This window comes from Salmo trutta, chromosome 15, assembly GCF_901001165.1.
Source record: "Salmo trutta chromosome 15, fSalTru1.1, whole genome shotgun sequence".
Taxonomy (NCBI): Eukaryota; Metazoa; Chordata; class Actinopteri; order Salmoniformes; family Salmonidae; genus Salmo; species Salmo trutta.
In genome coordinates, this window is record NC_042971.1 from 65,138,552 (window position 1) to 65,166,263 (window position 27,712).

Here is a 27,712-nt window from a genome sequence, read left to right on the forward strand (position 1 = left end):
TAGAACATAATGTAGACCTATAGAACATAATGTAGACCTGGAGAACATAATGTAGACCTATAGAACATAATGTAGACCTATAGAACATAATGTAGACCTATAGAACATAATGTAGACCTATAGAACATAATGTAGACCTATAGAACATAATGTAGACCTATAGAACATAATGTAGACCTATAGAACATAATGTAGACCTATAGAACATAATGTAGACTATAGAACATAATGTAGACCTGTAGAACATAATGTAGACCCATAGAACATAATGTAGACCTGTAGAACATAATGTAGACCTATAGAACATAATGTAGACCTATAGAACATAATGTAGATCTATAGAACATAATGTAGACCTATAGAACATAATGTAGACTATAGAACATAATGTAGACCTGTAGAACATAATGTAGACCTGTAGAACATAATGTAGACCTATAGAACATAATGTAGACCTGTAGAACATAATGTAGACCTGTAGAACATAATGTAGACCTATAGAACATAATGTAGACCTATAGAACATAATGTAGACCTGTAGAACATAATGTAGACCTATAGAACATAATGTAGACCTATAGAACATAATGTAGACCTATAGAACATAATGTAGACCTATAGAACATAATGTAGACCTATAGAACATAATGTAGACCTATAGAACATAATGTAGACTATAGAACATAATGTAGACCTGTAGAACATAATGTAGACCTGTAGAACATAATGTAGACCTATACAACATAATGTAGAACTATAGAACATAATGTAGACCTATAGAACATAATGTAGACCTATAGAACATAATGTAGACCTATAGAACATAATGTAGACCTATAGAACATAATGTAGACCTATAGAACATAATGTAGACCTATAGAACATAATGTAGACTATAGAACATAATGTAGACCTATAGAACATAATGTAGACCTATAGAACATAATGTAGACCTGGAGAACATAACGTAGACCTATAGAACATAATGTAGACCTATAGAACATAATGTAGACCTATAGAACATAATGTAGACCTATAGAACATAATGTAGACCTATAGAACATAATGTAGACCTATAGAACATAATGTAGACCTGTATAGACTTCCATGTTCTCCTCCTATCTACTACCATCAAAATGAGGTGATTTCTCTCCATGACTTTCAACGGGCTAAGGTGACTACCAGCTAGTCGTTGTTGTTGTTGATGTTGTTGGTGCAGAGAGGGAATTATTCTCCTTAAAAAGTTTTCCAGTTGCGCTGACTCACCGATGATAAAATGAAATGCATTGTGATGTATAGTGTTCTACGTAATGCTATACATCCAGCCGACTACGCCATATTCTCTCGTTACCCATTTTAGCTTCCTATAATTAATATGTTGTGTCATACACGGAGTATAATATAATATAATATGCATGTATGTATTACTATTAATTCACTGGGGGTGAATCTAATGGCTTATTTGCCTGCTACAGTCTTCCTGTCTTCCCTTGTATCTGGGCAGATTTCCCCCCTGTGCTTTTCTTGGTGGAGCAATTAGTGCCGGTACAATAAGGCCAAATGACACTTACTGCTTGTCATTCAATCAGTGTGTGTGTGTGTGTGTGTGTGTGTGCGTGTGTGTCTGTGTGTCTGTGTGTGTGTTTGCCATTCTCTTAATCACCACCATGCCACCATTTCAACCTCCAGAGGCTTCCAGAGCTGGAGCACAGAGAGAGAGAGAGAGAGAGAGAGAGAGAGAGAGAGAGAGAGACACACACACACACACAAACCTACACACACACACACACAGAGAGCTCCAACGAGCCTCCCTTTACAGCAATCAAGCCTGTTGTAATCAATTAAGATCATGGTCTGAACGAGGGAACAGGTGGCCGTAAATGTTAATAGATTCCTCTGTATCCATGAGGGTTACACAAGATGAATATTGAACACGCTCAACTTGATCTGAGAGAGAATTGGGGCTGCCTCAGGGGTTGCCTCGGTGCCTGTCTGTATATTTGATAAGATGAAGAAACATGGATGGATGCAGGGATGGTAATTAAGCTAGTCCACTAGCCCTAGGCTAGTACTATTCCGACTGGGCTAGTAGAACATGTATCAGGGCCAGCCTGGCAAGCCAGTGAAATGTTGTCTTTTCAAACATCGCATGGGTCCTGAATGTTACCCATGCTAGTAGAAATGTAAGTATACTAGCCCAGCAGGCCAGGGCCAAAAATCTGGATGGATGGGAAGTGAAGGGATGGGGTTCTACATGCTTAAAGCCTCTGATACGCTTCTTTCTTAATTGTCTTTGCTTCATTCCTCTCCATTGTTCCTCCACTTTCCTCTGACCTTCTCCTCCAATACCTTCTGAGAAGCCACGGGGAGAGAAATGCAGGAATCGAGCCAAATATTTTTTGTTGTTGTTGAGAAAGAGCGTTAGATTTGCCCAGACCTGACTAAACTATCCCAGGAAAACGCAGCTCAGTGCTGCTCCACCCCTGCTTCAGGCAGACAGGAAGTGAATCTCAGTCGCTGGTGGAGAAGGGCTATCCCAAATTGCAACCAATTACCTATTTAGTGCACTACGTTTGCCCAGGACCAATAGAGTTCCCATAGAGCTCTGGTCAAAAGTAGTGCACTTCCTTTTTTAAATGTTAATCTTTTTTTACTTTTTTAAATTACATTTTTTTAAATTTAGTAGTGCGCTTCCTAGGTTATAGGGTTCCATTTGGGATGTATGATCCAAGGCAGCAGCACGTAGATCAGACTGGATCAGACTGGACTGGACGCATTGGCAGCTGTGTCGTGTGAATTCTAATTGGTTTATTTGCATGTTAACAGGCTCCCTCTCCTCTGCAGATGGCACACTTGGCCATCGTGTGTGTGTGTGTGTGTGTGTGTGTGTGTGTGTGTGTGTGTGTGTGTGTGTGTGTGTGTGTGTGTGTGTGTGTGTGTGTGTGTGTGTGTGTGTGTGTGTGTGTGTGTGTGTGTGTACGAACAACTGGCAATAACACGAAACATGTTTGAGTCGATGTGACAGTCGTTAAACATACGATAGCATTCCTTCACAGTCTCACAGGCACCAGGGTCTACTAGGTAATGATAGTGTCCCAAATAGCGCCCTATTCCCTAATGGGGGCCCCGGTCAGAAGTAGTGCACTATGTAGGGAATAGGGTGCCATTTGGGATGCACTCACGACTGACTGCTCCTGGGTTTCAGAAAGGTGTTTTACTAATCAGAGCGTACAGTACTGTAGGTGTCTGTGGCACGAAGTAGGACCCATGACATGATGACAGAACTGGAGGGATATGAAGAGTTGTATTGACACGTCTACAGATCAAGTGTATCTTTTTGTTCTATTTTCGTTTGTAACCTTTAACCTTGACGAGAGAAAGGAGATATTGGTCCATTATTGAAATGAAAAAGACCCTGCAGGGACCCTGTATGTTGAATCAATGAACGTGCTCATCGTCAAATTAAATGCCATCATTCTGCATGACTAGATACAGAGACATCCATGTCAATTTGTGTATATATTTAAAATTGAACATTTAAAACAAATGTCTCTACAGTGAGGGAAAAAAGTATTTGATCACCTGCTGATTTTGTACGTTTGCCCACTGACAAAGAAATGATCTGTCTATCATTTTAATGGTAGGTTTATTTGAACAGTGAGAGACAGAATAACAACAAAATAATCCAGAAAAACGCATGACAAAAATGTTATAAAGTGATTTGCATTTTAATGAGGGAAATAAGTATTTGACCCTTCTGCAAAACATGACTTAGTACTTGGTGGTAAAACCCTTGTTGGCAATCACAGAGGTCAGACATTTCTTGTAGTTGGCCACCAGGTTTGCACACATCTCAGGATGGATTTTGTCCCACTCCTCTTTGCAGATCTTCTCCAAGTCATTAAGGTTTCTAGGCTGACGTTTGGCAACTCGAACCTTCAGCTCCCTCCACAGATTTTCTATGGGATTAAGGTGCTTCTTCTTGAGCCACTCCTTTGTTGCCCTGGCCGTGTGTTTTGGGTCATTGTCATGCTGGAATACCCCAGATCTTGCATGGAGCCCAAGGCCGAGGGAGATTGACAGTTCTTTTGTGTTTCATCCATTTGCGAAAAATTGCACCAACTGTTGTCACCTTCTCACCAAGCTGCTTGGCGATGGTCTTGTAGCCCATTCCAGCCTTGTGTAGGTCTACAATCTTGTCCCTGACATCCTTGGAGAGCTCTTTGGTCTTGGCCATGGTGGAGAGTTTGGAATCTGATTGATTGATTGCTTCTGTGGACAGGTGTCTTTTATACAGGTAACAAACTGAGATTAGGAGCACTCCCTTTAAGAGTGTGCTCCCTCATTAAAATGGAAATCAATTTATAACATTTTTTGACATGTGTTTTTCTGGATTCTTTTGTTGTTATTCTGTCTCTCACTGTTCAAATAAACCTACCATTAAAATGATAGACTGATCATTTCTTTGTCAGTGGGCAAACGAACAAAATCAGCAGTGGATCAAATACTTTTTTCCCCCCTCACTGTATATATATATGATTTGTTTTAAATGTTCAATTTAATTACCGGTAGTTACTTATTATTTTTAACTAGGACATTCACCTTATACATTAAAACCATTTCATGATATGCTGTTGAAAGATTTACATAATGTTAAAGTGTCAGTTTACAAGACACTGGATTTGAAGTGGATTTAACAAGTGACATCAATAAGGGATCATACCTTTCACCTGGATTCAACTGGTCAGTCTATGTCATGGAAAGAGCACCGGGGTTCCTAATGTTTTGTACACTCAGTGTCTATTTAGTGTAGAAGAAGTCTGGGTACTAAACATAATTATACACAAGCGGGCACCTTAACTACCGTGATGGAGATACTGTAATCCTTAATTGTATTTTTTGGCAACTTCCGAGCTGTTCTAAGAGATTTTACATTTTTACATTTTAGTAATTTAGCAGACACTCTTATCCAGAGCGACTTACAGTAGTGAATGCATACATTTCATAAAATGTTTTTTCTTTTTTTCATACTGGTCCCTCGTGGGAATTGAACCCACAACCCTGGCATTGCAAACACCATGCTCTACCAACTGAGTCACATGGGATAACTGAGCCACACGAGATAATCAAAATGTTTTTGTTTTGTAATCTATTGTGCAATACTTGTAACTTGTTTGGGGGTTTTGCATCCAGTGTAGCTCAGTTGGTAGAGCATGGTTCTTGCAACACCAGGATTGTGGGTTCGATTCCCACTGGGGACCAATACGAATAAGTATGAACGTGTCTGCCCTCACGACTGTAAATCACTCTGGATGAGAGTGTCTGCTACATGACAAAAATGTAAGATGTAAAATGTTTGAAGATTGAATCCAAGCTAGCCCAGATGGAATCACTTCCAGGACTTTTATCATGAAGATTCTGTTTCTCTCTTATCTAAGCTGTTTCAGTGAAAAGACATGATTTATATTTTACACCTTTAAAGATTTGTCAAGCGTACCCATCTGCATAGTAGGGTAGATGAGGCCAGTACAAGACACTTCTTTATCCCATGATCCATTTGATGTTATGGTATTGACATTGTATGTCTAGCCTGCTTTTACTTCACAGCCACTTGGGGTTCTGATGTATCAGTAGTCATATATATATATATATATATATATATATATAGTCATGACGTTGCCCTCTTTGGGTACAGCGAGCACCATCCCCCCTCTCTCTATACTCCCTACACCAGGCTCTGTTAGGCAGGTCATAAATTCCTTGAGGAGATTCTCTCCTCATAGCCAGAGTATAAGAGAGAGTGAGTTTTCATAGTTAAACTCTTAGACTATCTAACCGACAGAATACGAACAAATCTTTGATACTAATTACTAGTCTGCAGCTAGGAATTTGGTATCAATGAACGCGAAGACCGAAAACCGCCGAAACATCTAGTCTATAACGACATTGCTGAATGTTACTCTGAACTATCCATTCTAACCACGAGAGCGAGAGAGCGAGAGAGCGAGAGAGCGAGAGAGCGAGAGAGCGAGCGAGAGAGCGAGAGAGAGAGAGAGAGAGAGAGTTTGAGTTTTTATAAAACCTTTATTTTATACTCAAGTATTAACATCAATAATGACACACTGCCTTTTCAGAAATGAAACACCAAATGTAATTCTTAAAATAAAATAAAAAAATACAAAACACTAAAATAACAAAAAATGTAAAAAATAAAATAAAATAAAAAAATACTAAAGAACATATACATTCAGCTTATTTCATCAACAAAAAATAATTTCCCCTCCTCTACAAAACAAAGCGCTCCTTCGTATGCCCACTTCTCCTCAAACAATGGGAGATCTTTTACAGCTGAGAAGAACTCAAAATCTACTTTTATTCTTACTTTCACTAATCCTTTAAAAACACATCTTACATCCTGCCCATATCCCGTTTCTATCTTATGTTTCCTACTCAAAAAAATGGACATCTTAGCTTGTCCCAAAATAAAATTTAACAGTTGACATTTTCTTTTCTGTTGCTTTCTATATTGAAACCCCAAAATAAAAACAGTGTTATTGAAAATCTCCCCTACAGCTTTAAACAAAGACTCCAGCATTTCCAAGAGAGGTTTAATCCTCTCACACTCCACAAAACAGTGAAAAATGGTTTCTCTTATATTACAAAAAGGACATCCATCTCCAACATCTGAGTTAATAACAGATACAAAAGCATTAACTGCAATGATGCCATGCAAAACCCTCCATTGCATATCACCAGTACCCTTTTGTAACGGTGGCTTGTACAGTGCTCTCCATGCTGGCTTTACCTTGTCATCAATGCCCAATTTTACCCTCCATGGAGTGTCTTTTCTATTTTTCAATTTATCTTTATTCAACACCTTGACACACCCCCTATATAATTCTTTCCCATTCACCTCATCCAAACCCACCTCTTCCAACCCTCTCAAATCCAGTAATATCGCCTTTCTTTCTGACTCTGGGATATTTGGTGTAATCCCTAGTCTTGGAAATGAGACGTCTTCATCTTGTACCTTCTTGTGGCTATGAAGCATACCCCACTCTTCTGCTGACAGAGCCTTCCTGCAGCTTCCCAGCATTTGTCCTACAATCCTTTCCGACCTCACCCCCAAATGTTCAGCCACCCATCTACCATCCATTAAGGCGGGCCCAGCCACGGCCATTAACTGTTTTAAGGTGATGATTTTGCCCTTCACCAGAATCTTGGAAAAATGTGGAACATCTGCAGTTGTGCAATCCAGTCTTGCCCCATACACCAGAGGTTCCTCCAACAGCCAATGCACTGACTCCGCTGAAGTTCGTCTGGACACCTTCATTATGCTCCACACTCTAAGAAGGCCTCTGTAAAACGGAGGTATTCCCTCCCTGGAAATCTGGCTACTATCAACCAAAAATAAAGCTTTCTTTAAACCTAATCCTCCAACCTGCTGTAATACAAGACCTGCCACCCCTCTCCAAACCACATTTTCCTGTCCATAAAGCAACCTTTGAATAAACTGCAACCGGAAAGCAGCAGCCCTACTAGCAAGATGTACAAGACCTTGTCCCCCCTCCTCTTTTGACAAATACAAAACACTTTGTGGAACCCAGTGATATTTATCCCAAAAGAAATCCACAATTATTGCCTGTATCTTAGCCAGAAGGCCAGATGGTGGTTCTAAAACTGACAACCAATGCCACAGTGCAGAGGCAATCACATTGTTAACTATAATAGTGCGCCCTCTATATGACATACGAGATAGCAACCAACGCCATCTCCTTATCCTCCCTTCCACCATTTCAACCACCCCAATCCAATTTTTTTCCATAGTCCCCTCATCTCCTAGGTACACTCCAAGATACTTAAAACCTCCCTTACACCATTCCAGCCCCCCTGGCAAAGCCATGATCCCTCCAGACCATTCTCCAATCTGTAAAGCACAACTCTTTTCCCAATTTACCTTTGCAGAGGATATTCCCCTAAAACGATCAACCATTAGACTCAAACTATCCACCTCCGCTTGATTTTTCACTAAAACAACTACATCATCAGCATAGGCTGAGAGACGAATAGGAGGAATATCCCTTGAAAGGTACACCCCTTCAATGCGACTTCTTATGCTATTTAGTAGTGGCTCTATAGCAATGGCATATAACATTCCCGACAAAGAACATCCCTGCCTAATACCTCTACACACTTTAAAAGGAGCACTCAAACCACCGTTAACTTTCAATACACTTTCAATGTCACCATATATCACCTCTATCATGGCAATAAAACCAGAGCTGAACCCAAACGCCTCCAAAGTGTGCCATAAATATTGATGTTCAACTCGGTCAAATGCCTTTTCCTGATCAATTGAAATTAGACCAGCATCCAACCCAATAGCCCTAGAGACGTCCAAAAAATCACGAATCAGAGAAATGTTATCCCCTATCTGCCTGCCAGGAACACAGTAGGACTGGTCCGTATGTATGATTTGCCCCATCACCTCCCTCAACCTGTTGGACAAAGCTTTTGACAGGATCTTATAATCAGTGCACAATAAAGCCACCGGCCTCCAGTTCTTCACCTCCCTAGGGTCACCCTTTTTGGGCAGTAGGGTGAGGACAGCCCTTCTGCAGCTTATTGGTAGTAACCCTCCGGTTAAACTATCATTAACTACTGCTAGCCAATCCTCTCCCAACATAGCCCAAAAAGACTTAAAAAAGTCAACGGGAAGCCCATCAATGCCTGGTGCCCTTCCATTTTCCATGCCTTTTAATGCAGTGTATAACTCCTGCAAAGACAATGGTTGCTCAAGCTCAACCTGAGCTTCTGCAGCCACCTGTGGGAGCCCATCAAGGAACTGCTGTGTCACTGTTTTATCCTCTTTGTACTCACACTTGTAGAGCTCAGCATAGAACTCTACTGCCCTCTTTCTAATTTCACTAGGTCTAGTGAGCTCTTGTCCAACAGCTGATTTGAGACAATGAATCATTTTTCTTTGTCCATTCTTTTTCTCTAAACCAAAGAAACATGTGGATGAGGCATCCATTTCAGAGATTCCCTGAAACTTACTTCTCACCAATGCCCCCTGTGCTCTGATACCCAGCAGGTCTGCCAATGCAGCTTTTTTCCTCTTGAGGGCCTGAGTGTGGCCTCGATCTCCTGTGGTCTCAACCAACGTCATGAGTTCCACTATTTCAGTCTCTAGGGCTTTCATTGATCTGGTGATATCCTTGGTGACATTCCTCGTGTATTGCTTACAGAATTGTTGAATCTGGATTTTCCCTATATCCCACCACTGTTGAAGGGATACAAAACTGGCCTTTTGAGACCTCCACCTCTCCCAGAAAAAACTAAAACATTTCCTGAAGTGAGCATCACTCAATAAAGTTATGTTAAAATGCCAGTATGCGCTTTTAGGTTTTACATCGTTAATGAACACCACGTCTGTTATTAAACAATGATCAGAAAATCCCACTGGGGTTATCACACTTGATTTACAGACATGAGATTGATGCTCAAAACAATAAAACCTATCTAACCTGGCCATAGAGATGGTGTTCTCTCTCACATGCACCCAGGTATACTGCCTTGTGCCTCCATGTTGACTCCGCCAAATGTCACACAGTTCATTTGTTACAATGAGACGTTTTAAAAAAGTCCTTGAGGCTATATGAGGTTCTTTGTGGTTTCTATCTAAATCACTGACTGTGCAGTTAAAATCCCCAGCAATAAATAAGTAATCTTCATTGTTACATTTCTCAATGGTATTTGATAATGTCTCTAAAAAGCATACCCTCTCAACTGCCACCACTGGGGCATATACATTTATCAGACACATAGTGATGTTTTCATACCTTACTCTAACTTTTAGTAACCTCCCCTCAACTACCTCTTCAACCTCATATGACAAAGGCAAAAACCCTTTTGAGAACAATATGGCCACACCCCCACTTTTTGTGTTTTTATGACTACACACCACTGTCCCCCCCCACTCCTGTTTCCACATAACTTCATTTTCCAAATTACTATGCGTTTCTTGTAGAAAAATTATGTCACTTCCCTTTCCCCTAATTAACTCATACACTATGGCTCTTTTTTTAACGTCTCTTGCCCCATTTACATTTAAAGAAGAAATCTTAAAACTGCTCATGGTTGAAGAAAAAAGTACAGAGGAAGACCCAGAAACCACATCTCTTTACTGAGTTAAAGCTGCGACTGAACTCTTTCATTTTCTTTAGAATTTACATCACTTATCACTCTCGTTACCACTTTCTTGAGTCTAGCAATTTCAGGGCTTGTCAAACCTCCCCCTGTTATTTTTGACATCAGAAACTTTGCTGATTCAATAAACAATTCACTTTCAGGGAAAAAATCTGTTATATTATAATCCTGCATATATTTCTTCCCTTTTGTCAACTTCAGAAATTGACGTACCTTCTCAATCCCATACCTCCCTTTCTCCCCATTTATCTCACTATTTTGTTGTGACGCATCAGATGACTCACTCTCGCTATCCTCCCCAGAAGAAAACTCCACCATCTCTACAACCTGTTTATCTTCAAGTGAATTATCCATCTCTACCTTCCTCTTGGAATTAGACCCTTCCCCACCCCTTACATTCTTCCTCTTACTCCTCGGTACTTTGAAAACAGCTGCTTCCTTTCCCATTATTTCAATCTCCTCTTGACCTCCAATTTCATTTTCCAGCACCACCTCAGCGACGGCAGTCGCAATCTCACCGACTGTTTCCCCTCCCTCTTTGTTCTGATCTACAACAATTGCCCCCGTATCCACACTGCCTTCCTCTCCTACTTTTCCTACCACATCTGCCCACCTTCTCCCTTCCCCTGCACCCTTAGCATGTTCATCCCTTCGCGGTGGTGCGTTAGCTGCACCAGCACTAGAGCTGCTACCGGGCTCTGCGTGCTCATTCTCGGGACAATTACGCACCAAATGCCCCTCTCTTCCACAGCCAAAGCATTTCATTGATTCAGTAGAAGCGTAGAAGACATAATCAAATCCATCAATCTTAAAACTGAATGCTAAATTCAGTTCATCAGTGTCCTTTTTTAAAATCATATGCACTTGTCTCCTATGAGACACGACATGCTTCAGCAACGGAGATTTGCATCCAAAAAGAACCTTCTTTATTGTTGATACAATTTGACCATGACGAGATAACTCTCGCTCCAACACTTCATCTCTAACAAATGGTGGCACGTTAGAAAGTATAACTTTCTTTGCCGGATTCATAAGCGGAAATACCGGTATCTGTGTCTCCCGCAACACAACACCACTCTCAACTATCGTATTCACCTTTTCAATGGAATCTAAGAATATCACTACAGCGCTATTCATCCTTGAGGCTGATTTGATACTATCATACCCAATGATAGCACCCACTGCCAAGCTACATTCTTCCACTGAACACCCAGCCGCAGCAGGAATCTTTACTCCATGTCGCCGACTAAGTTTTTCAAACTCCAAACTTCCGCGAGTGGCCATTGCAACCAGCCCCACCCGCTGGTTCTGCCCTCGCGAAAACCAACCTCAACGATCCCACCACCCCTATACGTGCTTAGTGATATTTAGACAAAATACTCTTAAAACAACTAAACTAATCAACATATATATATATACACACCAAAACCCAATAGAGTGAAGATAATTCCAGTCGCTCTCACAAACACTCCTGCTTCACGACTCACTCCCAGCATGCACTCCAACGAGAGAGAGAGAGAGAGAATGAGAGAGAGAGAGAGAGAGAAAGCCAAACTCTCCTAACGGAGATCAGGACGACACACTGAGCATAAATATATATATTGATTGCAATAATTCCCAAATGAGTGAGCGTTCATGTGCAAAGGATTCGTATTTCAATTGTTAATATTTATCAACTTTGTAGCGTCTTTTATCTCAGTCGACCCCCACTTCCTTTTTGTCCGCCATGCCGGTTTAGCCCACTAGGGCACATCCGCTATCATTTCCTTGTAACCATATCTACTGTTTGTTTATGCATTTCTGTGATTTGTTTAGTTAGTAAATAAACGATTTAAGACAATTGATGTATGGATGACTCATAGTGAAGACTGGGTTCGTGCAGATAACCAACAATTTACGACGTTTGGAATGAGACTAACGTGACGTAAAGAATAATTCATTAATTAGAAGACTAAGTGATCAGATATTAAAATATATTAAAGTTATATTAGGAAAATTATACCTTTGTAATCTGAATATTTTCCTTGGTGCCCCGACTTCCTAGTTAATTACAGTTACATGATTAAGTTAGTTTAATCACGTAATAATAATTACAGAGAATTATTGATTTGATAAACTAAAAATAAGTCTTCAGTTTAATGATGCCAAAGATGTATGGACTCATGCTGCTTACATCAAATCATGTCTGCCCTCGGCATGACGCAAAAGGAACTGGCATGAGTCTAACCAGGCAATGTTGTATTTGTCACATTCGCTGAATACAACTGGTATCGACTTTAGCTTGAAATGATTGCTTACGAGCCTTTCCCAACAATGCAGAGTTTAAAAAATATATATAAATAATATAATGGGAAAGGAAAGGGGGCTATCTAGTTAGTTTGTACAACTGAATGCATTCAACTGAAATGTGTCTTACGCATTTATCCTAAACCCCTCTGAATAAGAGAGGTGCTGGGGGGCTGCCTTAATTGACATCCACGTCATCGGCGCCCAGGAAACAGTGGGTTAAATGCCTTGCTCAGGTGCAGAACGACAAAACCAGATCAATTTGTAGCCTTATACAGGGAGCACCAGATCAATGTACATCTATAAACAGGGAGTACCAGATCAATGTGGAGCTATATACAGGGAGTACCAGATCAATGTGTAGCTATATACAGGGAGTACCAGATCAATGTGTAGCTATATACAGGAAGTACCAGTACCAGATCAATGTGGAGCTATATACAGGGAGTACCAGTACCAGATCAATGTGTAGCTATATACAGGAAGTACCAGATCAATGTGGAGCTATATACAGGAAGTACCAGTACCAGATCAATGTGGAGCTATATACAGGGAGTACCAGTACCAGATCAATGTGGAGCTATATACAGGGAGTACCAGTACCAGATCAATGTGGAGCTATATACAGGGAGTACCAGATCAATGTGGAGCTATATACAGGGAGTACCAGATCAATGTGGAGCTATATACAGGAAGTACCAGATCAATGTGGAGCTATATACAGGAAGTACCAGATCAATGTGGAGCTATATACAGGAAGTACCAGTACCAGATCAATGTGGAGCTATATACAGGGAGTACCAGATCAATGTGGAGCTATATACAGGAAGTACCAGATCAATGTGGAGCTATATACAGGAAGTACCAGATCAATGTGGAGCTATATACAGGGAGTACCAGATCAATGTGGAGCTATATACAGGGAGTACCAGATCAGTGTGGAGCTATATACAGGGAGTACCAGATCAATGTGGAGCTATATACAGGGAGTACCAGTACCAGATCATTGTGGAGCTATATACAGGGAGTACCAGATCAATGTGGAGCTATATACAGGAAGTACCAGTACCAGATCAATGTGGAGCTATATACAGGAAGTACCAGTACCAGATCAATGTGGAGCTATATACAGGGAGTACCAGATCAATTTGGAGCTATATACAGGGAGAACCAGATCAATGTGGAGCTATATACAGGGAGTACCAGATCAATGTGGAGCTATATACAGGGAGTACCAGTACGAGATCAATGTGGAGCTATATACAGGAAGTACCAGTACCAGATCAATGTGGGGCTATATACAGGGAGTACCAGATCAATGTGGAGCTATATACAGGAAGTACCAGATCAATATGGAGATATATACAGGAAGTACCAGATCAATGTGGAGCTATATACAGGGAGTACCAGATCAATGTGGAGCTATATACAGGGAGTACCAGATCAATGTGGAGCTATATACAGGGAGTACCAGTACCAGATCAATGTGGAGCTATATACAGGGAGTACCAGATCAATGTGGAGCTATATACAGGAAGTACCAGTACCAGATCAATGTGGAGCTATATACAGGGAGAACCAGATCAATGTGGAGCTATATACAGGGAGTACCAGATTAGTGTGGAGCTATATACAGGAAGTACCAGTACCAGATCTGTAACGATCGTCGTGCAGGAAGGAAGAAGTGGACCAAGGCGCAGCTGGGAGCGAACACATGTTATTTATTACAGACTGAAATAACACGGTCAAAACAGAGAATAACCGTATCGTTACTGCTTCAACAAAAAGAGACAACAACCCACAAACATCGTGGGGGGAAAAGGAACTTAAATATGATTCCCCAATCAGAGGCAACTAGCGACAGCTGTCTCTGATTGGGAATCGACAGAACCCAACATAGAAATACGCCCCAAAGCAAGGCTATACCAAAAACAGAAAATAAACTATAGAAATGCCACACCCTGACCAAAATAGAAGAGTTCACCTGGTCAGGGCGTGACAGTACCCCCCCTCCAACGGTGCGTACTCCCGGCGCACCAACCTAAAGTCTATTAGGGGGGGGACCCGGATGGGCGCCTCACCCTCGGTGGAGGCTCTGGCCCCGGGCGTGTTTCTCCCCCTGCCTCCACCCTAGCCCTACCCCTCTGGCCCGGACTGGACCACGGTGGAGCGGCATGCTCAGGCTCCGGAGCGGAGCCGCCGACCGGAACAGGACTGGTCACCGGTGGACCGGACACAGGCCGTGCCGGACTGTGGACACGCGCCGTGGGCCTGGTGCGGGGAACAGGGACGGGCCTGGGGACACGCACCACCAACCTGGTGCGGGGAGCAGGGACGGGCCGGACTGGACTGGGGACACGCACCACCGGCTTGGTGCGGGGAGCCGGGATGGGCCGGACAGGACTGTGGACACGCACCACTAACCTGGTGCGGGGAGCAGGAATGGGCCGGACAGGACTGGGGACACGCACCACTAACCTGGTGCGGGGAGCAGGGACGGGCCGGACTGGACTGGGGACACGCACCACTGGCTTGGTGCGGGGAGCAGGAATGGGCCGGACAGGACTGGGGACACGCACCACTGGCTTGGTGCGGGGAGCAGGGACGGGCCGGACTGGACTGGGGACACGCACCACTGGCTTGGTGCGGGGAGCAGGGACGGGCCGGACAGGACTGTTGACACGCACCACTAACCTGGTGCGGGGAGCAGGGACGGGCCGGACTGGACTGGGGACGTCTGGCCACTCCGGCAGTTCAGGGCAGTCTGGCCACTCCGGCAGTTCAGCGCAGTCTGGCCACTCCGGCAGTTCAGCGCAGTCTGGCCACTCCGGCAGTTCAGCGCAGTCTGGCCACTCCGGCAGTTCAGCGCAGTCTGGCCACTCCGGCAGTTCAGCGCAGTCTGGCCACTCCGGCAGTTCAGCGCAGTCTGACCACTCCGGCGACTGTTGACTGGCGGGCAGCTCCGACGACTGTTGACTGACGGGCAGCTCCGACGACTGTTGACTGACGGGCAGCTCCGACGACTGTTGACTGACGGGCAGCTCCGACGACTGTTGACTGGCGGGCAGCTCCGACGACTGTTGACTGGCGGGCAGCTCCGACGACTGTTGACTGGCGGGCAGCTCTGGTGGCTGTTGACTGGCGGGCAGCTCCTGCCCCGTCAAACAGCCCTTGTGCCCCCCACTAAAAAATTCTTGGGGATGCCTCTCGGTCTCCCTAAACTCTTCCATCGCCCTGGAAATGCTCCTCCTTAACTCGGCCCATGTCCATCCTTAATCTTCGTTCCTCTGCTGCTTGGTCCTGGTTTGGTGGGTTGTTCTGTAACGATCGCCGTGCAGGAAGGAAGAAGTGGACCAAGGCGCAGCTGGGAGCAAACACATGTTATTTATTACAGACTGAAATAACACGGTCAAAACAGAGAATAACCGTATCGTTACTGCTCCAACAAAAAGAGACAACAACCCACAAACATCGTGGGGGGAAAAGGAACTTAAATATGATTCCCCAATCAGAGGCAACTAGCGACAGCTGTCTCTGATTGGGAATCGACAGAACCCAACATAGAAATACGCCCCAAAGCAAGGCTATACCAAAAACATAGAAAATAAACTATAGAAATGCCACACCCTGACCAAAATAGAAGAGTTCACCTGGTCAGGGCGTGACAAGATCAATGTGGAGCTATATACAGGGAGTACCAGATCAATGTGGAGCTATATACAGGGAGAACCAGATCAATGTGGAGCTATATACAGGGAGTACCAGATCAGTGTGGAGCTATATACAGGGAGTACCAGATCAATGTAGAGCTATATACAGGGAGTACCAGATCAATGTGGAGCTATAAACAGGAAGTACCAGATCAATGTGGAGCTATATACAGGAAGTACCAGATCAATGTGGAGCTATATACAGGAAGTACCAGTACCAGATCAATGTGGGGCTATATACAGGAAGTACCAGATCAATGTGGAGCTATATACAGGGAGTACCAGTACCAGATCAATGTGGAGCTATATACAGGAAGTACCAGATCAATGTGGAGCTATATACAGGAAGTACCAGATCAATGTGGAGCTATATACAGGAAGTACCAGATCAATGTCGAGCTATATACAGGAAGTACCAGATCAATGTGGAGCTATATACAGGGAGTATCAGTACCAGATCAATGTGGAGCTATATACAGGAAGTACCAGATCAATGTGGAGCTATATACAGGAAGTACCAGATCAATGTGGAGCTATATACAGGGAGTACCAGATCAATGTGGAGCTATATACAGGAAGTACCAGATCAATGTGGAGCTATATACAGGAAGTACCAGATCAATGTGGAGCTATATACAGGGAGTACCAGATCAATGTGGAGCTATATACAGGGAGTACCAGATCAATGTGGAGCTACATACAGGGAGTACCAGATCAATGTGGAGCTATATACAGGGAGTACCAGATCAATGTGGAGCTATAAACAGGAAGTACCAGATCAATGTGGAGCTATATACAGGAAGTACCAGATCAATGTGGAGCTATATACAGGGAGTACCAGATCAATGTGGAGCTATATACAGGAAGTACCAGATCAATGTGGAGCTATATACAGGGAGTACCAGTACCAGATCAATGTGGAGCTATATACAGGAAGTACCAGATCAATGTGGAGCTATATACAGGGAGTACTAGTACCAGATCAATGTGCAGAGGTAAGAGGTATTTGAGGTAGATATGTACATGAAGGCAGGTTAAAGTGACTAGACATCAGGATAGATAATAATGAGGTATTTGAGGTAGATATGTACATGAAGGCAGGGTAAAGTGACTAGACATCAGGATAGATAATAATAAGGTATTTGAGGTAGATATGTACATGAAGGCAGGGTAAAGTGACTAGACATCAGGATAGATAATAATAAGGTATTTGAGGTAGATATGTACATGAAGGCAGGGTAAAGTGATTAGGTATCAGGATAGATAATAATAAGATATTAGAGGTAGATACAGTGCATTCAGACCCCTTGACTTTTTCCACATTTTGTTACTTTACAGCCTTATTCTAAAATTGATCAAATAAAACATTTTCCTCATCAACCTACACACAATACCCCATAATGACAAAGCAAAAACAGGTTTTTAGATTTTTTTTTGCAAATGTATGAAATATTTATTTACATAAGTATTCAGACCCTTTGCTATGAGACTTGAAATTGAGTTCAGGTGCTGTAACGAGGAACGTATGAAGGGTACCAAGGTGCAGCGTGTAGAGTGCTCATAATTACTTTAATGATGACACTTTAAACAGAGAACAACAAAACGACAGCCAACAGTTCCGTCAGGTACTACTTACAAAACGGAAAACAACTACCCACACCAACACAGGAAAAAACAGGCTGCCTAAGTATGGCTTCCAATCAGAGACAACGATAGACAGCTGCCTCTGATTGGAAACCATACCTGGCCGAAACATAGAAAACAAAAGCATAGAATGCCCATCCATCTATCACACTCTGACCTAACTAAACAGAGAAAACACAGCTCTCCTAGGTCAGAGCGTGACAGGTGCATCCTGTTTCCATTGATCATCTTTGAGATGTTTATACAACTTCATTTGCTAGAGCCACCAACAAAGCCATGTATGACCACCAGATGTAACACATACACACAGAGTGTACAAAACATTAGGAACACCTTCCTAATATTGATTTGCACCTCCCTTTTGCCCTCAAAAGAGCTTCAATTCATCGGGGCATGGACTCTACACGGTGTCGAAAGCGTTCCACAGGGATGTGGTCAATTCAATTGATTGGACGTGATTTGGAAAAGCGCACACATGTCTATATAAGGTCCCACAGTTGACAGTACATGTCAGAGCAAAAACCAAGTTATGAGGTCGAAGGAGTTGTCCGTAGAGCTCCGAGACAGGATTGTGTCGAGGCACAGATCTGGGGAAGGGTACCAAAACATGTCTGCAGCATTGAAGACAGTGGCCTCCATCATTCTTAAATGGAAGAAGTTTGGAACCACCAAGACTCTTCCTAGAGATGGCCGCCCGGCCAAACTGAGCAATCGGGGGAGAAGGGCCTTGGTCAGGGAGGTGACCAAGAACCCGATGGTCACTCTGACAGAGCTTCAGAGTTCCTCTGTGGAGATGGGAGAACCTTCCAGAAAGACAACCTTCTCTGCAGCACTCCACCAATCAGGCCTTTATGGTTTAGCAGGCCTTTATGGTAGATTGGCCAAACGGAAGCCACTCCTCAGTAAATGGCACATGACAGCCCACTTGGAATTTTACAAAAGACACCTAAAGGACTCTAAGACTATGAGAAACAAGATTCTGTGTTCTGATGAAACCAAGATTGAACTCTTTGGCCTGAATGCCAAGCGTCACATCTAGAGGAAACCTGGCACCATTCCTACGGTGAAGCATGGTGGTGGCAGCATATTGCTGTGGGGATGTTATTCAGTGGCAGGGACTGGGAGACTAATCAGGATCGAGGGAAAGATGAACGGAGCAAAGTACAGAGAGATGCTTGATGAAAACCTGCTCAGGACCATAGACTGGGGCAAAGGTTCACCTTCCAACAGGACAACGACCCTAAACACACAGCCAAGACAACACAGGAGTGGCCCTCGGGACAAGACTCTGAATGTCCTTGAGTGGCCCAGCCAGAGCCCGGACTTGAACCTGATCGAGCAACTCTGGAGAGACCTGAAAATAACTGTTCAGCAACGCTCCCCATCCAACCTGACAGAGCTTGAGAGGATCTGCAGAGAAGAATGGGAGAAACTTCCCAAATACAGGTGTGCCAAGCTTGTAGCATCATACCCAGGAAGACTCGAAGCTGTAATCGCTGCCAAAGGTGCTTCAACAAAGTACTGAGTAAAGGCTCTGAATACTTATGTAAATGTGATATTTACGTTTTTTATATTTAATGCATTTGCAGAAATGTCTTAAAACCTGTTTTTGCTTTGTCATTATGGGCTATTGTGCATAGATTGATGGGGAGGGAAACAATTGAATCCATTTTAGAACAAGGATGTAACGTAACACAATGTGGAAAAGTCATGGGGTTTGAGTACTTTCCGAATGCACTGTACATGTTAAATCAGGGGGAATATGTATGTTAAATCAGGGGGAATATGTATGTTAAATCAGGGGGAATATGTATGTTAAATCAGGGGGAATATGCATGTTAAATCAGGGGGAATATGCATGTTAAATCAGGGGGAATATGCATGTTAAATCAGGGGGGATATGCATGTTAAATCAGGGGGAATATGCATGTTAAATCAGGGGGAATATGTATGTTAAATCAGGGGGAATATGCATGTTAAATCAGGTGGTATATACATTGAGTCTACAAAACATTAAGGACACCTGCTCTTTCCATGACATAGACTGACCAGGTGAAAGGTACAATCCCTTATTGATGGCACTTGTTAAATATACTTAAATCATTGTACATGAAGGGGAGGAGACATGTTGAATACTAATTTTTTTAAGATATAAAAAAAGTAAAAGATTTAAGTGTCTTTGAACGGGGCATGGAAGTACGGTGGGTGCAAGACACCCCCGTGTTGTGTCAAGAACTGCAACGCTATTGGGTTTTTCCACTCTCAACAGTTTCCCGTGTGCATCAAGAATTGTCGACCACCCAAAGCAAATCCAGCCATATTGACACAAAAGTGGAACGCATTGGAGTCAACATGGGCCAGCATCCCTGTGGAACGCTTTCGACACCTTGTAGAGTCCATGACCCGATGAATTGAAGCTGTTCTGAGGGCAAAAGGGGGGTGCAAATCAATATTAGGAAGGTGTTCCTAATGTTTTGTACACTCAGTGTGTATGTTTTAAATCTGGTGGTCATACATGGCTTTGTTGGTGGCTCTAACAAAACAAGGTTGTGGCTTCAATTCCCACAGGAACCACATGTATAATGTAAACATGTGTCCTCTCCCCTTGACTGTGTTTCAGAGCATTAAGGTGAGCTGGCAGCCCCCTCCTCCCAACAGCCAGAACGGGTTCATCACCGGCTACAAGCTCCGATACCGGAAGACCGGCCGACGAGGAGACCAGGAGGCCATCGAACCTAACAACTTCTGGTACCTGTTTACAGGTGAGTCTCCTGATACTTGTTTACAGGTGAGACTTATGGTACAGTTCCTGGGGAAAGTATTCATAGCCCTTTCCCTTGACTTATTCCACATTTTGTTGTGTTGGACTGAAGTCAAAATGGATTCACAATAACCATAATGACAAAGTGAAAACATGTTTTTTTTTACATTTGACATTTTTTGCAAATGTATTGATAATTAAATATCTCATTTACATAAGTAGTCAATACATGTTAGAATCGCCTTTGGCAGTGATTACAGCTGTGAGTCTTTCTGGGTAAATCTCTAAGAGCTTTCCACACCTGTGGCCTCATTTATCAAAATTGCATAAATACTATTCTAAAATACTACTTACAAATGGAATTTAGAATGTATGTACTCATAAAAAAAAGTGATTTATCAAACAATCCTACTATGCCTGTACAGGTAGGAGATAAATAAATAATAATAATAAATACCAATTGTTCTCATTCTCAGTTCTCATGCACGACCTTGGCTGTTTGCATTTTGAAACATCCCTAAATAAAACCACATATGGTCAAAATCATCAATTTTAAAGACTGTGTTGGAATATACAACGCCGTACCATGAAATAGCCGACAACGACGCAACAGAAAAAAATATATATATAAAAAATATATTAAAAAAACTTGTCTGAGACTGAAATAGAGGTTGAGTGCAAATCAAAATGTTTTATTTGACTCAGTTGTGGTTTGACCGGTAAAAGTAAAAACATAGCTACGAAGAGAGAACCATTGGGACAATTCAAGTGGCTTTATTAACAGTGGAACAATTACTTCAAATGAGTAGGCAACACTCACCAATAAGCCATCCATTCTCAACAGCTCCCTCCTTGGAGGGAGTATCGGCCAACATTGCTGTTCTGCAGAATGAACGAGTCTTTCCACCTGGCCACCACATTCAGAAGCACCTTTTGCACATCACATCACCTGCACGTTAAGAGTGGAAGCTTTTTTCTGTTCACATAGTTGAACTCGTTTAGGGATGGTGTTTCTATGGCGATGTGAGGGGGGGGGGGGGGGGGGGCATCTATTGCTCTGTTCGTAGGTTGCTTGGGAACTCATTGATGTCAAAGAAACCCCTCTTGACTTCAACCTTGTTGTGTGATGGTGTATGGAAATTGTATTTTACAGTTTGTTTTGCTGATGATTACATCCAAAACATTGGCTCATCGAGGAATGTGAGATGCCGATCGACAAGCTCCCGCTGAAAAGTGCCTGTTGCCAAAAACCTGAAGGTGGATCTATATAGAGAATAGGGTTCCATAGGGCTCTGGTCTAAAGTAGTGCACTATATAGGGAATAGGGTTCCATAGGGCTCTGGTCTAAAGTAGTGCACTATATAGGGAATAGGGTTCCATAGAGCTCTGGTCTAAAGTAGTGCACTATATAGGGAATAGGGTTCCATAGAGCTCTGGTCTAAAGTAGTACACTATATAGGGAATAGGGTTCCATAGGGCTCTGGTCTAAAGTAGTGCACTATATAGGGAATAGGGTTCCATAGGGCTCTGGTCTAAAGTAGTGCACTATATAGGGAATAGGGTTCCATAGGGCTCTGGTCTAAAGTAGTGCACTATATAGGGAATAGGGTTCCATAGGGCTCTGGTCTAAAGTAGTGCACTACATAGGGAATAGGGTTCCATAGGGCTCTGGTCTAAAGTAGTGCACTATATAGGGAATAGGGTTCTATAGTGCTCTGGTCTAAAGTAGTGCACTATATAGGGAATAGGGTTCCATAGGGCTCTGGTCTAAAGTAGTGCACTATATAGGGAATAGGGTTCCATAGGGCTCTGGTCTAAAGTAGTACACTATATAGGGAATAGGGTTCCATAGAGCTCTGGTCTAAAGTAGTGCACTATATAGGGAATAGGGTTCCATAGGGCTCTGGTCTAAAGTAGTGCACTACATAGGGAATAGGGTTCCATAGGGCTCTGGTCTAAAGTAGTGCACTATATAGGGAATAGGGTTCCATAGGGCTCTGGTCTAAAGTAGTGTACTATATAGGGAATAGGGTTCCATAGGGCTCTGGTCTAAAGTAGTGTACTATATAGGGAATAGGGTTCCATAGAGCTCTGGTCTAAAGTAGTGCACTATATAGGGAATAGGGTTCCATAGGGCTCTGGTCTAAAGTAGTGTACTATATAGGGAATAGGGTTCCATAGGGCTCTGGTCTAAAGTAGTGTACTATATAGGGAATAGGGTTCCATAGGGCTCTGGTCTAAAGTAGTGCACTATATAGGGAATAGGGTTCCATAGGGCTCTGGTCTAAAGTAGTGTACTATATAGGGAATAGGGTTCCATAGAGCTCTGGTCTAAAGTAGTGCACTATATAGGGAATAGGGTTCCATAGGGCTCTGGTCTAAAGTAGTACACTATATAGGGAATAGGGTTCCATAGGGCTCTGGTCTAAAGTAGTGCACTATATAGGGAATAGGGTTCCATAGGGCTCTGGTCTAAAGTAGTGCACTATATATAGGGAATAGGGTTCCATAGGGCTCTGGTCTAAAGTAGTGCACTATATATAGGGAATAGGGTTCCATAGGGCTCTGGTCTAAAGTAGTGCACTATATATAGGGAATAGGGTTCCATAGGGCTCTGGTCTAAAGTAGTGCACTATATATAGGGAATAGGGTTCCATAGGGCTCTGGTCTAAAGTAGTGCACTATATAGGGAATAGGGTGCCATAGGGCTCTGGTCTAAAGTAGTGCACTATATAGGGAATAGGGTTCCATAGGGCTCTGGTCTAAAGTAGTGCACTATATAGGGAATAGGGTGCCATAGGGCTCTGGTCTAAAGTAGTGCACTATATAGGGAATAGGGTTCCATAGGGCTCTGGTCTAAAGTAGTGCACTATATAGGGAATAGGGTTCCATAGGGCTCTGGTCTAAAGTAGTACACTATATAGGGAATAGGGTTCCATAGGGCTCTGGTCTAAAGTAGTGCACTATATAGGGAATAGGGTTCCATAGGGCTCTGGTCTAAAGTAGTGCACTATATATAGGGAATAGGGTTCCATAGGGTTCTGGTCTAAAGTAGTACACTTTATAGGGAATAGTTTATCATTTGGGACGTAGACATGTTCTCTTAATTGGAGACTCTTATGAAAGGAAGAAACAACAAATGGTTCAATTTCCAAGCGTGAGGCAGAGACAGACAGACGGGGGGCTGTTAGAGATAGCTAGCTGTTTATTTTACTGCCATAATGTATTATTTCAATTTGAATGCTGGGTTTGAATGAAAATGATATTCCTTTTCATTAGTTTGCTGAATATCTCAGATGGGTCTCCAGTCCTAGCGGAAAGTCATTTCACACAGGCGAGCTTGTGTGCTGTTCTAATCCTTGCCTGTGTCCCCAAAATGCCAGCTGATTCCTGATATAGTTCACTACTTTAGACCAGGGCTCAGGTCACAATTAGTGCACTATATATAAGGAATAGGTTTCCATTTGGGATGCAACCATAACAATCTCCTCCTGGGCTTGTCAGGTCTGTCTGTCTGTCTGTCTGTCTGTCTGTCTGTCTGTCTGTCTGTCTGTCTGTCTGTCTGTCTGGTCTGTCAGGTCTGTCTGTCTGTCTGTCTGTCTGTCTGGTCTGTCAGGTCTGTCAGGTCTGTCTGTCTGTCTGTCTGTCTGTCTGTCTGTCTGTCTGTCTGGTCTGTCTGTCTGGTCTGTCTGTCTGTCTGTCTGTCTGTCAGGTCTGTCAGGTCTGTCTGTCTGTCTGTCTGTCTGTCTGTCTGTCTGTCTGGTCTGTCTGTCTGGTCTGTCTGTCTGTCTGGTCTGTCTGTCTGTCTGTCTGTCTGGTCTGTCAGGTCTGTCAGGTCTGTCTGTCTGTCTGTCTGTCTGTCTGTCAGGTCTGTCAGTCAGTCAGTCAGTCTGTCTGTCTGTCTGTCTGTCTGTCTGTCTGTCTGTCTGTCTGTCTGTCTGTCTGTCTGTCTGTCTGGTCTGTCTGTCTGTCTGGTCTGTCAGGTCTGTCTGTCTGTCTGTCAGGTCTGTCTGTCTGTCTGTCTGTCTGTCTGTCTGGTCTGTCTGTCTGGTCTGTCTGTCTGTCTGTCTGTCTGTCTGTCTGTCTGTCTGTCTGTCTGTCTGTCTGTCTGTCTGTCTGTCTGTCTGTCTGTCTGTCTGGTCTGTCTGTCTGTCTGTCTGTCTGTCTGTCTGTCTGTCTGGTCTGTCTGGTCTGTCTGTCTGTCTGTCTGTCTGTCTGTCTGTCTGTCTGTAATAATAAGACCTGTTTTGTCTCCAAGTAGAAGATAGAGGGGATTTCATAATCACCTGAAGAGAATAGGGATGACGTCCCAAACTCACCTCTGAATCCGTCTGTAATTCAGTGAAGAATATTCAGCTTTTGAAAGACATGCTGCCACTAACAATGAACACAGAGATGTTTTGGTGGCTTATGGGATATTGAATGCTATTACTACTGCCCGGATAGCTCAATTAAAAATTAAAACCTCAATTTAACTAGGCACGTCAGTTAAGAATAAATTCTTATGATGGCCTACCCCCCCGACCAAACCCAGACGACGCTGGATCAATTGTGCGCCGCACTATAAGGCTCCCCGATCACGGGCGGTTGTGACACAGCCTGGGAATGAACCAGGGTCTGTAGTGACGCAATGCAGTGCCTCAGACCGCTGTGCCACACGGGAGGCCTAGAGATGTTTCGATAGGTTCAAATGAAAGGACATAAAGGGACATCCCCAACCAGTAGATCTGACGACGTATCTGTGAGACTAAAAAACAAAAGGTTGTTATGGGGGGGGTTGAACCCACAACTATTCAGGCTCGTGTGTGTGTGTGTGTGTGTGTGTGTGTGTGTGTGTGTGTGTGTGTGTGTGTGTGTGTGTGTGTGTGTGTGTGTGTGTGTGTGTGTGTGTGTTTAGCATCTCTTGGTGTCGTTGTCATGTTTCCCCTCTCTCTTCTCAGGCCTGGAGAAAGGTAGTCAGTACAGTTTCCAGATAGCTGCCATGACAGCTAACGGCACGGGCCCAGCCAGCGAGTGGTTCACCGCCGAGACGCCAGAGAATGACCTTGATGGTAAGACAAAAAAAAAACTTCATTTACACTTCAGTCTGTCTCTTCTCGTCTGCGTTCCAAACGACAACCTATGGGCCCTGGTCTAAAGTAGTGCACTATATAGGGAATAGGGTTCCATAGGGCTCTGGTCTAAAGTAGTACACTATATAGGGAATAGGGTTCCATAGGGCTCTGGTCTAAAGTAGTGCACTATATAGGGAATAGGGTGCCATAGGGCTCTGGTCTAAAGTAGTGCACTATATAGGGAATAGGGTTCCATAGGGCCCTGGTCTAAAGTAGTGCACTATATAGGGAATAGGGTTCCATTGGGCTCTGGTTTAAAGTAGTGCACTATATAGGGAATAGGGCGCCATTTGGGATGCAGACCTCCCCTCTTCCTCACCCTCCTCCTCCTCTTCCTCTCTATTCCCTGAGGGGGGGCGAGAGAGAGAGAAACAAAGAGAGGGGTGGGGAGAGAGAGAGAAATGCAAACAAAGAGAGAAGGGTGGGGGAGAGAGAGAGAGAAATGCAAACAAAGAGAGAGGGGTGGGGAGACACAGAGAGAGAGAGAGAGAGAGAGAGAAAAGGGTGAAGAGAGAGAGAGAAGGGTGGCGAGAGAGAGAGAGAGAAGGGTGGAGAGAGAGGGAGAAAGGGAGAAATGCAAACAAAGAGAGGGGTGGAGAGAGAGAGAGAGAGAGAGAGAGAGAGAGAGAGAGAGGGGGGGGTGGGGAGAGAGAGAGAGGGGTGGGGTGGGGTGAGAGAGAGAGGGGTGGGATGAGAGAGAGAGAGAGATGGAGAGAGAATATGCATGAGAGACAGCGTTCACTGTAAGAATGACTTCCAGTTCTGTAGTTCCTGAGGCCATGCTGGACTGACTTCCAGTTCTGCAGTTCCTGAAGCCATGCTGGACTGACTTCCAGTTCTGTAATTCCTGAGGCCATGCTGGATTGACTTCCAGTTCTGTAGTTCCTGAGGCCACGCTGGACTGACTTCAAGTTCTGTAGTTCCTGAGGCCATGCTGGATTGACTTCCAGTTCTGTTGTTCCTGAAGCCATGCTGGTATGACTTACAGTTCTGTAGTTCCAGAGGCCACGCTGGACTGACTTCCAGTTCTGTAGTTCCTGAGGCCATGCTGGATTGACTTCCAGTTCTGTTGTTCCTGAGGCCATGCTGGACTGACTTCCAGTTCTGTAGTTCCTGAGGCCATGCTGGATTGACTTCCAGTTCTGTTGTTCCTGAGGCCATGCTGGACTGACTTCCAGTTTTGTAGTTCCTGAGGCCGTGCTGGACTGACTTCCAGTTCTGTAGTTCCTGAGGATATAGTGGATTGACTTCCAGTTCTGTTGTTCCTGAGGCCATGCTGGACTGACTTCCAGTTCTGTAGTTCCTGAGGATATAGTGGATTGACTTTTAGTTCTGTAGTTCCTGAGGATATAGTGGATTGACTTCCAGTTCTGTAGTTCCTGAGGATATAGTGGATATAAACATTATTTTGTTCCCCGTCAATAAAACTGCTAAACAGCAGGGAAGAGAGGCCTGGAACCAAAAGGGTTCTACCTGGAACCAAAAGGGTTCTACCTGGAACCAAAAGGGTTCTACCTGGATCCAAAATGGTTCTACCTGGGATCAAAGGGGTTCTTCAAACCCTTTTAGATTCTAGATAGTGCCTTTTTTTCTAAGAGTGTGTGTGTGTGTGTGTGTGTGTGTGTGTGTGTGTGTGTGTGTGTGTGTGTGTGTGTGTGTGTGTGTGTCTCTCTTGGAGGTGTTGAGATAAAGCAGATCATTGGACGATAAAGTCAAGTTGTCATTTTTTTTCTTTTCTTATTGTCTTTCCAGAGAGCCAAGTCCCGAACCAGCCGAGTTCCCTCCACGTCCGACCGCTGCCCAACAGCATCATCATGAGCTGGACTCCTCCCCTAAACCCCAACATCCTAGTACGGGGTTACATCATTGGCTACGGAGTAGGAAGTCCCTACGCTGAGACGGTCAGGGTGGACAGCAAGCAGCGATACTACGCCATAGAAAACCTGGGTGAGTTCTCTTCTACACTTTTGTTGAACCAGACTGAACAT

General features: G+C 43.5%; 1 protein-coding gene across 2 annotated transcripts in view; it reads left to right on the plus strand.

Annotated features, from left to right (window-relative positions):
* LOC115149549 (netrin receptor DCC-like) overlaps positions 1 to 27,712 on the plus strand; it is a 499,682-nt gene that overhangs the window by 425,996 nt on the left and 45,974 nt on the right. For both annotated transcript variants that reach the window (XM_029692499.1, XM_029692500.1), the window contains exons 13-15: positions 20,470 to 20,611; positions 25,551 to 25,661; positions 27,477 to 27,671. In XM_029692499.1, coding sequence (XP_029548359.1) covers positions 20,470 to 20,611; positions 25,551 to 25,661; positions 27,477 to 27,671 — 448 coding nt within the window. The remainder of the gene's footprint in view (positions 1 to 20,469; positions 20,612 to 25,550; positions 25,662 to 27,476; positions 27,672 to 27,712) is intronic.